Raw genomic sequence first — 14342 nt, 5'->3', positions numbered from 1 at the left:
ATATAATTTAAATCATGGTTCATGCCAAGTATTTCTGTTATTTGGTATTTCTGATGATATTTTTTAATAGCTGTGCAGTCTTTCAACAGATGAAGAATAGAAAAGTTTTCTGATTTACACCAATAGCACTTTTGTTTAAAACAGTTTATATATGTATTATTAACCAACAAGGAATATCTATTGAGACGAAGTTGTAAGAATAATCATTTAATATTCATATTTATATCAGTTATAATAAATCTGGAATCAGAAGGAATTTTTAAAATTTGAGAATACCAGAGGCGATAAGCAGTGCCGGCCCGAGGCAAGTTTTAGGATGGAGCGAGATCCTATTATGGCGCCCCCTGGTTGCGCCTAATTTATACCCTTTAATTTTCTTTACCACTGAGGCGCCACTTAGGACTTAGCGCCTGGAGCGGCTGCTCCGTTCGCCCTATGGTAGGGCCGGCTCTGGCGATAAGCCAATTGCAATACAGTATTGAGTTTTGATCCTGGGTTATTAATTGCGATATGGCCGATTCCATCAGTAGTGTATAGGCGTTATTCCAATTTATGTCAGATTTATCTAATAAAACACTTGAGATTCCATATGTTTGAAGTATATTATTAAATTTGTATTGCCATGTATCTTTGGTGGAATTTAGAACATTAGATTGATACATGGCTTGTGAGCACTAAGATTGGCACATCGCAACAGCTTACATAAGAAAATAAACGTACTTAACAGAAAAGCTAACATATGGGACCAAAAAAACGTTGTTTACAAATTTGAATGCGACTGTACCACACCAAAATCTTACATTGGTGAAACTATTAAGGAATTAAAGGTCCGTTTCAATGAACATATCTCTGCCATAGCACACAACAATGATAGCTCGGCTGTAGCTGCCCACTGTAATAATGAAGGCTGTCAGATTGTAAAGGATACTGTCAAAATACAGTATTTAAAAAGGAAAAAAAATACTTATAAAAGAAGATGGTACGAACACTTAGAAGTAATAAAAAACAAAGAGGAAATCATGAATAACAACTCCGGCCAAAAATTATACGAATCGTGGTACGCATATTTGACCAGAAAGGACGTGGGGGGAGGGGAGAGGTGTGAAAATGGATAGGGGTGAGGGTGACGATTACCCTGGAATGTCCTTCGAATCATCTTGTTACTCTGTTGTGTTACTGTGAATCTACTTATCATTTTGTTTTAACAATGTGTATTTTTACGACTTTACTGTTTTACCAGAACCTCAGTTTATTATTATGTTATTGTATCAACATTATCATGTTTTAATGGGAAATTTTGTTTTATCGCGTGCTTAGTCTTTTAATTAATGTTCAACGCATCTGTGAGGGACGAACAGACCCTCAATAAAGTGTTATTTTAAATTTTAATTATTTTGAAATTCCATCGTCTAACTTCGATCGTTTTATCAAGTTAGGCTAAAATCCATAAAAATTATTTTCCACGGATTTGGTTCCTTGTTGAGGAGGATCAATCTAGTCATTAATGCGTCACCCGGAACGTTCGATAAAATTCCAGTATTGGACGCTAGGTCCTTAACAGCAACTTCCTGACCTCGTGGAAAAAACCCAGAAGGAACCCAAGAATTCAAGAGTGGTCCTCAGAAGTCGTCTCCTCAAGAATTAATACCGTGAAAAAGACCGTGCCTCTTTAAGGATATCTGACACATATCCAAACCTCAGTGCCTCCACACCGCAGTGTTTATGTTACCGAACAAGACCCAGAACAATTTCATCGAACCTCGAACATTCCATCGACGGTTTATCCAGTCATCTTATAACTAACAGATCTTCGACTCAGTTACAAGGTATTTATCAACACGAGATTCGTTTGTAAACTCTCTCTCTTGAACGGGCTAGTAATAATTAAGGGGAACGTTAGTCATGCTTGATATCGAGTATATCTGTATTTTCTTTTGTTATAATTAAAATTGTTATTGTTAGTTAATATGGAATCCGAGTGAATCACTTCCTCGTCTCTCTCCTCACCTCTCCAAATCCAACCGCTCAACCGCTACCGCTACCGCTCGCGTGACGTAAAGTCGCGATTTCCGAATCCTGCGAGATTCGGTGGTGTCACATCCTGACGTAGTGTCAAAGAGACACCGACCCTACGGTCATACATCGAATCCACATGTCAAATGTAAGTCCACATTCTTTGTTCATTTCTGTCAACCACGGTCTTTTTATAAAAATTGTTAACCTCCTATTATTTTTTGTAACAAAAAGCTGACGAGGGACTCCATGTCCGAAATACATTCTAAAAATAAAATAGTGTTTTTCTAAATCTAATTTAATGTCCTGTGGTGGTGTAATAAGTCTAGCGGTAAAGCCAATCTTAGTGCTCACAAGCCATTCAGAAGACTAGACAAGAAGAGTATCATAGTATTCAGATTGATACATATTTTGGTGTAAAAATTTTATATTATCATCTGTATTTATAAGTCGGTAATAGAATCTTATTAATCTTTTTAAAAAGCAAGGAAATAGTTGAATTCTATTTGTTTCTGCTCTAACAGAATAACCTGGCACAGTTCTCTCAAGCTTGAATAATTTCCGTAGATAATTAATATGAAATTTTTCGAATTTGTAAAATAAAATCAAGAGGCCATACAGGGCTGGCATAAAAAATGAAAGCAAGAATTATAGCGTTGAAAATTTTTATGTGAAGTTTTATATCAGATATTTTTAGTATTGTCGATAAGCGAGTTAATTTTTGCAGTAAGTACTTTAAAATGGCGTTGAAAAGCTCCATTCCAGCTAAAGGTAATTCCCATTAGTAAGATATTTGGTTAATATATTCTTAAATATTATCATAGAAAAATTACAATTATATGATAAATTAATTATGATTAATGTTAATTTGGAGTTTCAGAACTGTATTTATTCGTCATTATGAAACGTATTATAATGATATTGTTTTAAGGTAAATTACGAAATATTTATCTAATACTAGGCCGCCGAGGATAATTGGAAAAATGCAAAATCGATATATGAATTTATTGCTGTGGATATCAATGGAAATGAAGTTTTATTGGAAAAATATAGGTTTGCATGTTGTCTTAAATTTAAAAACTTTTTGCATATCTCATTTTATTTCATTAATTTCTATTGTAGGGGCCGTGTTGTTTTAATTGTTAATTCTGCATCTAATTGCGCATTCACTCCCACAAATTATATTCAACTGCAAGCATTATACGAGAAATATAACAGAACTCACGGTCTGCAAATTTTGTGTTTCCCATGCAATCAGTTTGCAAATCAGGTAAGACACAAGAATTACGGTTATATTTTAAATATAATTATTATGTTTAAAATTGAACAATAACTCTTATATGCTTTTTATAATTTAACTTATAGCATTTACAATATAGACAAATGATTAAGCGTTGTTAACAGAATAAAGCAAATAAATTGGGGTTTTCAATTCTTAGCAATTCGTCGTGACGTCAAGAAACTCGAGACGATGTTTATAGATGTAATTAGCCTGGGCGAACAGTTTGAGCACTGATATGTTACAAATGAAAGATTATAAGTGATTTATTGTTGAGAAAAGAAAAAAAATATGATGAAAAGTCAGATATAAAAGAGAAGTGTAATAAAGAAATTAAATGAAAGTAAACGAAAAAATAAAGAAAAGAATAATAAAATAAAATCAGCTGGCATTTAAACGGGAAAAGTCTTGGGAAAAGTCTTAAATTGGAGTCCTCGTTAAAAGCAGCCGCGTTTGAGATTTTGTCCAGTCTCCACTGAGGGAACTGCGTATGAAACATAACGTCGGTGAGTTGCTTGACACGACTAAAAAACGTATTTGAAATAGTTACATAAAAGTTGAAAATTTCCGATGGAACAAGAGAAAAGAGTTGAGCCGGTTTAATCCGGAGCAGGGTCAGATCCGCCTCAGACGTGATCCCGGTGTGATATTATGCCCCATTATGCTGACCCCCTGCGGAAAAACCGAATCGCCTGAGCAAAAGACAAAATTGCTTTGTCTCCGCCAACCGTTAAGCCTACACGACATTAGTGCTGTGATCTCCACTTGGGCCAAGTTTCCTTAATGTAATACAATATATTATATTATAGGGGGTACAACTTATAATTATTTTTGTCTTAGGGGTACGCGATTAAAAAAGTTTGGAGATCACTGAATTATTATAAGTAGAGTTGACATATTTTCGGAAGATTCATAAAATATATTAAAAATTGCTTAAATACCCGTATTGAATTTATCTTCATTAATATAAAGTCAAACCTTGATTTAACGCCATCATTTGTTCGCCTCTGAAATTGGCACTAAACAGAAGGATCGCAAACAATAAGAATTATATGTATTCTAATAATGAGACCTACAAAGTGTACAAGCTTAAAGTTGTGAAATTTGGTGATAACAATGCCATATATACTGTATATTTACTATACATATGTATGTGCGATGCAAAATCTTATATACTGTGTATAGTCTGTATAGTAATTTATAGATACTAAAGAATTCTCTATTTAATATTTATGAAGACGATTCATTTGCAAGTATTCGTTGGAACTTCACGAGTTTGGTGCTAATTAGGAGGACGCTATAACAGTTACACAAAGTTGACAATGCTGCTATTATTATTTTTGTTAAAACTGCACTTAAATAATTGTAAGCATATAATTTATATAACTATTTATCTAATGGCCACTGACAGGAAGATAAAACATGATCATTGTTCGGATGTGATGGCTGTTTGCAGATTATTTTGTAAGTTTTGCAAAAAACAAAAGATTCCGAAAAAATAGCCACTGTTTAGAGATGATCGTTATTAGAGGTTCGATCGTATTGACATCTAATTTCAATAAATTAATCGTGAAGGTTACCTAAAATGTACGTTTTCTATGTTTTCATCTTGCCGAAAAACTCACAACTGTACAGTACATAAACAATTTATTCAAGATTTACTATATGTTTTGGCATTTTTGCTCTCGTCAGATGAATGGAGCTATCCAACGTATATGACGTTGGATATCTCCATTGTAGCGTTCAGATGACTCTTCTTATGTATCACACATTTACCAATGCAAGATGTTTGGTCGTAATTACAATGGAGCTATCCAACGTATATGACGTTGGATATCTCCATTGTAGCGTTCAGATGACTCTTCTTATGTATCACACATTTACCAATGCAAGATGTTTGGTTGTAATTACATAACAATATTTCAAAATGCATAAAGAATAAACACAAACTTTAAACTTTTTGTAATAACTGATTTTTATTATATTTATAAGTTCAGTATTTTAGCAAAACGAAAATTTAGAAAACCTACATTTTAGGTAATCTTCACGATTACAAAGTTCATCGACCATTTTGAAGATTTAGTTTCAATGTTCAAAATTTTATTTGGTAATTATCTTGATTAGAAAAAAAAAATCTATATTCCAAAGTTATTTCTTATGACGATTACGTTGCAAAACTTAACGTAATTTTATATAAAAACTATATTTTCCGTTCAGCTTATCAATTGTATTCGATTGATTGGATTGGTGAAAATAAGGCAACGTAATACAAAGGCGATGTGTCAAGGGAAAGGGCCTCTCAGGAGGACTTTGTATGAGAAACTGGCTCCTATTTAGGTATCAGACACGCGAAGAAAATCTGGAAAACTCCACGTGGCTAGCTCGTTGGTCAGGCGCAAATCCGCGACCAGCTATCTTTGACGTGGGATTAAAGTCATCCTGGTTTTCGTTGAGCTTACAGAGGCAATTTGGAACATTAATAAGACTGAACTTTCAAATGTTCATAAGCCAAAAATGATAATAGTATGCAGAGCAGAAAAACAAGTTGGCAAAATAACTTCAAGGATACGTGGAGAGACAGTAAGCGCTAGTTATGCAATCAGTGCAGTTGAAAACAAAACTTTCTTTTATTACCAGTTTTCAGTTACCTTTTGTTACCAGTTTTCAATGTCTTTATCCACTCGGCCATTGGTAGGAGTTTTCATAAATAAACACCAGTAGAAATAAAACTGCAGGTTCTTATGGAAAGCTCTTTTAGGTATCTTTGAGGTTAAATGTGATTTTATTAATATCTGTAAGTAAACTTGCTTTAAAGCTATAATTTCTATAATAAGTCATGTATAATTTATAAAGACAATAATGTTTCATATAAAAAATGTGATAATATTAAATAAGTATCTTATATTTAATAGTTTAACAGAATGTCAACTATGAAATTACTATGATACACTCCTCAAAAGTGAAATTGCAACATTACGAAGGAATGCACGTAGCTACATATCTTTCGAAAACATTCCAGCTTTTACAATATATTTAACAAGATATAAAAATTTAAGCAAAAAATAAATATTTGATAATAGTTCATCTCGCTAATGATTCGTCAGTTCAGTCTTCAATTTCGAAGAGGCATTTTCTATCCTTCTTCGAAAGTTCGGCTGCCGCGAATCATCGCTGATAGCAATTACGGCCCGAGCCGGCTGTTGGTCTTTGGGGGAAGTAGATGATTGGGGCCCACCAGTGGCGTGCCGTCCATGGAAGCTGTGAAAGCGCCGCTTCTCTTATATTATCTAAAATATAAATACATATTGGGCCATTATTTTCTTATTTTAACGTACTTTGAATTAATTAAAATTAATATATTATTATACCCGTATTACGTATTTTATTACAGATTTATAAAAAAACTAGAAAACTTAAATTTTTGCATATGAATTAATTTTTTATACAGGGTGTCTCAGTTAAACGTTTCAGAACTTCTAAGATGGGTAGGGTGCATCCCGACTAGGGTTTCTCATTTCCCGGTCTTTTGCTTGTCCCGGGATCCCGGAATAAAAGTGAACTGTTTCCCGGGATCCCGGGAAATCCCGGGATAGAATTAATTATTTTTAAGGTATACAAAATATCTTGAAATCAAATGATATAATTATTTTCCATTTTTTAAAGTAATTTTAAAGTTCTGTAACCTCCAAAATCATATTAATAATGCTGTGTTAGGTCTATAGGCCTATAATAAAAATTACCTTTAAATAACGTAGAAATTTTCACAAATAGAAAAAAATTAATTAAAGTTTGCTGAAAACTGCATACAACAACAAAAAAAAAAATGTTTTGAGTTGAGTTAAAAATTAAAAAAAATGAACTTCTAATTTAGAAGGTAATTTTCGTTTTTTAAATAAAATATAATACAAAATATTGCAAACTTTTATAAGATTTTAAAAAGCAAAGATGGTCAATACTCCGATAACTCACTCTAATTCTTATTTTAGTAATGAAAAGTCTTGCCACCGAGAATGCCCTTTCCGATTCAATTGATGTGATTGGAATAGTGTTTAATGCATTTAAGAGAAGACAGATATTATGTGTTTTTTCACCTGTAGCCTGGAAGATTTCGAGTTCGTTTTCGAGGTTGTAATACTTCTTTTGCTCTCTAGTATTCTTCATTTGTCTACTTCGACTGCTTTAATAGAAACATCAAGCTTATAGCCCAATAATTCGTCAGTTAGTTTGTCTTTGATCATCAGGTTTATGAAGAAAAACTTCGTACATACAGACATCGTACAACATGGTGTTACGCGTTATCGAAGCTATTGGGCATGGTTAAAAATTAAGACAGCATAAGCACTATTATTTCATATATTACAGGTTCCAACAAGTAAAGAATTTTGAGAGTCATGACACAAGTAAGCTATGTATTGACCATTTGTGACATGCTATAATGAGCAAAAACTTAAGAAACTAATAAGTAGGTTTAAAATTGATAAATACAAATGTATTCTGACAGTTTATGAGTTAATTATGCTTTCTATTAGCAAAATTCCTCAACCTTAACACAAAATAAGAAAAAAAGTGAATTTTTAAGAAATTTGCGGGATTTCCCGGGATAAGAAAAATTTCCCGGGATATTTCCCGGGTTAAAAAAACAACCGGGATCCCGGAATCCCGTTTGAGAAACCCTAATCCCGACGACTCGGAATCATAAAGCAATGTGGGGTCGGAAATGCTTTCCTGACGCGGCAGATGGCGTTGTAGACGTCACATTTGGCAACAGTGGATCGGACGTGGTGGTCTCGTGCGTTGGCCTGCTGGGTCACCAGACCTATCATGTCTTGATTTTTATTTCTGGGGGCATATGAAAACACTGGTTTATGACACCCCCTTTGACAATTCTGAGGAGCCGGTTGCAAGAATCTCAGTAGCTGCCGGAGAAATTCGAGATGAGCCTGGATGTTCCAGAATGTTCGGAATTCCATGTGTCGTAGATGTGAGGTCTGCATTGCAGTCATTGGAAGAAACTTCGAACGCTTTCTTTGACCCATGTTCCTTTTGTTTTTGTACATTTATTATTAAAACGAATATTCACTTACGGTCTTCTTTGTGATGTTTCTGTGTACTGTACAGTACTACATCGCCGCTTCAGGAAAGCATTACCGATCCTGCATTGCTATATGATTTCGAGTCGTCGGGATGCACCCTACCCCTCTTAGAAGTTCTGAAACGTTTAACTGAGACACCCTGTATATGTATTGTTTTCAAAATAGTTTGTGTGTTTAATGATAAGTTCAAGCACTTTAAATTAAAAACTTTAATCACTCAATACAATAATCACAAATGTAATCATCTGGAGAATCAAACCCACTACATTCAGAATGTGCCCAAGTAGTACAAACAAGGCCGGATGGCTGAGCGGTCAAGGTTGCAGCCTACCGCTCCGGGGGACCCGGGCTCGAATCCAGACGGGTCAAATAATCCCCAGGAATTTTTCAGGGGGGTGGTCCGTTCGGATAGATCGGGCCCCGGCCCTCACCATCAGGTTACCCCATTGTGGACCTGGCCGAACCCATAATGGGCTTGCAAAAATAGGCCCTCTTAGTGCCCACAGGGCTGAAAGAGTTTAAAAAAAGCAGTACAGACAGTACATCTGTACCACAATTCTTTGTTTCCAGCAAATTCTCTATAGATGATGCAGGTATTATTACCATTGCTTGCATCTATGCCATCGTCTTCATTATCATTTGATTCTCGTTGAGCCCCATCACCCCATGTTTCTAACCTTGATTAGATACAAAGGAATAAAGTGAAATCTTTTCTTCATATGTATTTTAATAGTTGAGAGAATAGTTAGCATTAATATATATTATTGAAACAATAAGTCATATACAAGTGTACTTACAGTCGAACAAATGATAGTGTTCTAATTAGAAGAAAGATGCACAAAACTGTTTTTTCCCAACAATCAAGCATATGCACAGAACAGCCATCATATCTAGAATTCGAAGTTGGCTCTGCAACTGCTAAGTATCTGTTGGAATTGAAAATTCTGAACCGTTTAGCCAAAAACAGGTGGGTCCCGTTACCCGCTGAGCCTCATTCCCCTATAGTCCGAAACTGGGCACCACATGACCCGATGTGTATGTAGACTTAATCATTTGCATATCTCTGTCACCTCTCAGTTCTGCAATTATGACGTATTTTTCGAAAACATTCCAGCTTTGTAGTTCCGCAAGGTTCTCAGTTAGGGTCGCTTTCGTTTATCATATATATAAATGATCTGACCAAGCTGTTAGGCAGGTATCTGTCTCATGACTTAAAGTTATATAAACGATGCAAGATGTAAAAATTTTCAGCCAGTCATTTAAACTATCAAGAGCCAGAGGGCTCTTGATAGTTTAAATGACTGGCTGAAACTTCATTGTTGGAGTGTGAATTATAAGAAGTGTAATATAATGAGGTTGTCAAGTTACATTCACAGATTTTTGCAGTTTACTACATACCAGGATATGAAGTATCCAGAGTTGAGAATATTAGAGACCTACGGGTATATTATGATACTAGATTTTCTTTTACAGTGCATGTGGAAAAGATACCTACAACGTTAGGAATAATTTTTAGATTTTTGAGACTATGTCCGAAAATAAATGTACTAAAAATTTGTATTTAGCTCTTGTTTATTCGAAGATTTTATCAATATTTGCGCTAGTGATTTGTAATACACGACTGATGACAATTAAACATAGAGTATAATCAGTTAATAACCGTATTAGAAGATATTGTAGAAGGAAATTTATGTTAAATCAAGAAAAGGCTGAAATGTATTTACCACCTTTAATGAACTTTGTAATGCTGTATTCAATGTTGGTAATTTTTAAGGTCTTTGTTACAATCTGAAATCGAAGCTGCTGCTTTGTTAGAACAATTACATCTTCAAGTACCTTTATCTACTTAGGAACTACTTTAGATTTCCTTGGTATAAATCTAATATTACTCAAAATATATCTGTTCATAAACTTGCAGTACTTTATAATCACTTTGGACGGCGACTAGATTTGTTCATTTCTAAGCGACAGTTTTGGTAGTCACTGACTGCTCAAGATATTTAATAATGAACGTTAAAATTAATATGAAAATTGTCCTTACATTTAAATTCAATTCAAATGTTTTGTATGCATGTATACAAACTTATGTTTTAATTTTTATATTACTGTATATTCTTTGTATACTAAACAGACCTGTAATTAGGTCGATTTGGTAAATAAATAAAAACAAATAATTTACATTACGATTTATTTATAGGAACCGGAGAATGAATCCTATATTAAAGAATTTATAAAAAAATATAATATCCAATTTGATATGTTTAGTAAGATTGATGTTAATGGAGACGATGCTCATCCTCTTTGGAAATATTTGAAGTTTAAACAGGGTATCAAGTAAGTAGGTCTTAAATACAGAAGCAATTGTTTAAAATAAGTTTTAATTTATACATTCTTTTTCAGTTCTATTAAATGGAATTTCACAAAATTTCTGGTGGATAAAAATGGACAACCGGTTGCTCGTTATCCACCTAATTACCAACCACTGGTAAGAATTAATTATGATTGATATTAGCAGTAATAATAAGTATTTCGACTAATATTATGCTTTTTGTAGGATATCGAACCAGATATTTTGAAATACATTGAAAAGAGTAACTTATGATCTATTATGGATCTTAGGATGTTTTTTGTTGACACAATACACATGGAATTTAAAAATATTTTTATTAAACAGAAGGTATTGAAAGATAATATTTCTCGATTTATTTATGTAATTTATAATTTCCGTTAATAAAGTTTACGATATTCATTTAATCCAGTCTTTATAAGCTTCTGCTCCTTTGGCTTCAATATCGTCTACGCCGTCGTCGTTTACTAAAGTTCCATCTTTCTTGAGAATGATTAATGTTGGAATGCCTTCGATGTTAAATTGTTTTTTTAATTTCCTATGTTATGAGATAAATAATTAATGTTTCATTGTTTTATATAAATAGTCTATATATATATTTTACAAAAGAATTGACTTACTCGGTATCTGTAGAACCGTAGGGAAGAGCGTACCAATCACCGTGGCTTTCTTTCATATAATCAAATAAAGATTCCTCATTCTCGTCAAATGATACAAAAACGACTTCGAATTTATAGTTTAATTTTTTCATTTCTTCGTAAGCGGAAACCAGGAGGGGAGTGAACCCACGACAAGGTCCGCACCAATGAGCAGAAAAATAGAAACCTATTATTTCCGCATCTGCTAAAGCGTCATTTACCTGAATTTGAGATTTGTCTCTCTTAACTAAGGATCCACTAATGATATTCATGACTGAAATTGTAAAAAAACAAAAATTAAATCTCATTTTCTATAGGGTTTATGTTTGTACAGTTTACAAGTAAAGATTAAGCGTATAGTGTAATATTTAATATTAATTTCATATGACGTTCTCTTTGCACCCTTTTTGCTCCCATGTTAAGAATTAGAATATTTTTACATTATTCTGAACAATTTTTAAGATTTAAATTAGCGATTCGCGTTAAAACCAATTATTCTCTTGTGATATATTTACTAATTTATTCATAGTGATATAAAACTTTTTACAATTTCTGTCAAGAGAAAATTAAAATAAAGGATGAAAATTCAGATAATAAAATTAGACTTAGAATCATCATTATATTATTAGTTTTATTTTAAAACTAGCTAACGAATAATAATAATGCTCGAGGGATTTGAAAGTAAAACTGGAACGACTATGGCAAAAACTAGCAGCAATGATACCAAGGGCTACTACAGGAATTATTATATTAAACTTTTAATAAATTAATTAATATATACGAGTATAATATATTTATTTTTGCCTGATAATAGATAAAGAGACAAGGATCAAATTCGAGAAGAATATAAAAACTTTCCTTTTTTTTCAAAAATTCTCCAGTGAAAAGGCAAACTATCTGTAGTTGTCTCCAATACTGCAAAGTCTAAAGGGTTTAAGTTGGGGCTGTATGGACACCATTCGATACCGTCTCCAACCGTTCCCAGTGCATCCAGAGCTATCAATCTGGGACCAAATATCATGTTTATTGTTTTGCATACATAAATAGTATGCGCAATTTATTCCACTATCAAACTCTCAAATACAATTTGTTAAAAATTTAGTGCTTCTCCATCAGGACATACGATACAGGATGGAGCATATGTTATTAGCCTAATAGTGTTCTGATATACTTACATTTTAGTTAGATTTTATTGCATTTATTCGTTAGACTAATTTAGGCAGATCTAAATCGCAATGAAAACATGGTGTAAATCTTTACATCGTGAATAGATACGATTAAACGACGTTTTATATCTATGAAATAAATCGGATTAGAATTGGAAATACGGCAACTTATTCAGCAAAAATAAGACGACAGGTGTCGTTTGTCATGTTATATACAAAATATACTTCCAAAAGGGACGTCCCGATACTTTCGATACCGATACCATTATCGATACCTTTCCTCCGGTATCTGATCTGGAATCCCTACATTTTTCACAAACAAGTAAGCTCCGACCGGAACCAGATTTTGAAGATGAATCAGAAACCGAAATGAAATTTTACACTATTTTCGGTTAAGCTAAACATATAACAAAATATTAACTACCAAAAATCAATAAATGTATTAGGCCTACGTCAAACTTCATTTCCAGAGTCTATATATGCTTGCAGTTTTGATTACTATTTATAAATAAATATTTAGTTTAACATTATGCAGTACTTTTGTTTGTTAATCAACTTGCATATTTAAAATGAGCTAAAATTTGCATATACAGTAGGCCTACTTGTTTTCAGCGATATTTGTAAAATCTGAATACAATAAAGAACTGTCAATGTAAAGACACTGTTTTACCTTTTCAACCAACGATTTCTTATCTACTCCTATCCCGTGTATAATAGTAGCACAGAGCCAATTTAACAGGACTACATCTGGGGCTTCTTTTGTCAAAATAAGACATCTTGCGAGTTTAAACTGAAGTAGGCTACTGATTGACGTACTGACTTCTAAACTAGATATTAGTAACAAACTATAAATTTTTGCTCTGGGGTCTTCATTGTAACGAGTACAGTACACTAATTTTACGCGATTTTGAAATAATGTGGTCGACAAAACAAAACTAATCCTTTTTTATGCGATCGATTTTTTTACATGGGGAAAACAGTTTATTTGAAAAGTTTTATATTTAATTTTTCGTTGAAATTGTGTTATTGTTTTAAAAAAGTTACTTTTTTGTTAAAGCCAAGAGTTAATTTATCTTTTAAAGCACAGTACAGTAGCCTACACAATGTACGGTACGTCGGAGAATGTTGTATGCCGATTTTGTTTCCTACGCTACCTTGAGTTTACTATAGTTACGTATAAATAATGTTAACGTTTGTTTGTTTGTTTTATTAAGTACGGCAACGCAACATTTAGGCGATCTGCCTAGGGGGATGCCTTCCGGGAAGACTTTTTAAGGTCCCTATTCAGGCGTTACAGAGGTGGAGAAAACCCGGAAAACCGTACGTGGCCAGCCTGTCCTGGCAAGGCGTGAATCCATGACTTAACTCCCAGTGTTCACAGAACGGAACTGCTTGGCCACTGATGGGCCTAATGTTAACGATAAACGATGTTAGAATAAAAAAAGCTCGTGTTTCTTTTGTAAATTGATTATTTTTTCGTTCCATCGAAGTTGTGTATCCTATCGAACATTTTTCTACGGGATTCATGTATCATGTACGAGTACAATATATTTTTTATGAGATTTTTTTACACGGTGTTCTTTAGAACGTATTCACCACGCAAAAAGATGCACAATGTGCCTTTTCAGCAGTAAAAACATCCGGAAGGTGACATGACAGAGTGAACAATGACATCCGGCAATATTTACAGCCGATGTCGATACTGGCCGGTATCGATACTTTAAGACCGATACCGATATAGATACTTTTGTGGTATCGGGACATCCCTACTTACAGCATTAGAAAATTTATCTGACGTTAAAATAC

General features: G+C 33.6%; 2 protein-coding genes across 2 annotated transcripts; one reads left to right on the top strand and one right to left on the bottom strand.

Annotated features, from left to right (window-relative positions):
• The first annotated feature begins 1196 nt into the window (after positions 1 to 1196).
• On the top strand, positions 1197 to 11062 carry LOC111620011 (phospholipid hydroperoxide glutathione peroxidase, mitochondrial-like). Its single transcript, XM_023361848.1, has 6 exons — positions 1197 to 2161; positions 2975 to 3066; positions 3136 to 3283; positions 10583 to 10719; positions 10786 to 10870; positions 10940 to 11062. Exons 1-6 carry the CDS (start codon positions 2153 to 2155, stop codon positions 10985 to 10987), a joined length of 519 nt encoding a protein of 172 aa, XP_023217616.1. The 5' UTR covers positions 1197 to 2152; the 3' UTR covers positions 10988 to 11062.
• Positions 11031 to 11669, bottom strand: LOC111620012 (nucleoredoxin-like protein 2). Its single transcript, XM_023361849.1, has 2 exons — positions 11353 to 11669; positions 11031 to 11270 (listed from the first exon to the last, which is right to left on the bottom strand). Exons 1-2 carry the CDS (start codon positions 11640 to 11642, stop codon positions 11132 to 11134), a joined length of 429 nt encoding a protein of 142 aa, XP_023217617.1. The 5' UTR covers positions 11643 to 11669; the 3' UTR covers positions 11031 to 11131.
• Between the last annotated feature and the right edge of the window lie 2673 nt (positions 11670 to 14342).

The sequence above is a fragment of the Centruroides sculpturatus genome, unplaced genomic scaffold, assembly GCF_000671375.1.
Source record: "Centruroides sculpturatus isolate CEXI.00-Female unplaced genomic scaffold, Cexi_2.0 scaffold12, whole genome shotgun sequence".
NCBI classification, from domain to species: domain Eukaryota; kingdom Metazoa; phylum Arthropoda; class Arachnida; order Scorpiones; family Buthidae; genus Centruroides; species Centruroides sculpturatus.
This window is presented reverse-complemented; position numbering and strand designations above follow the sequence as displayed.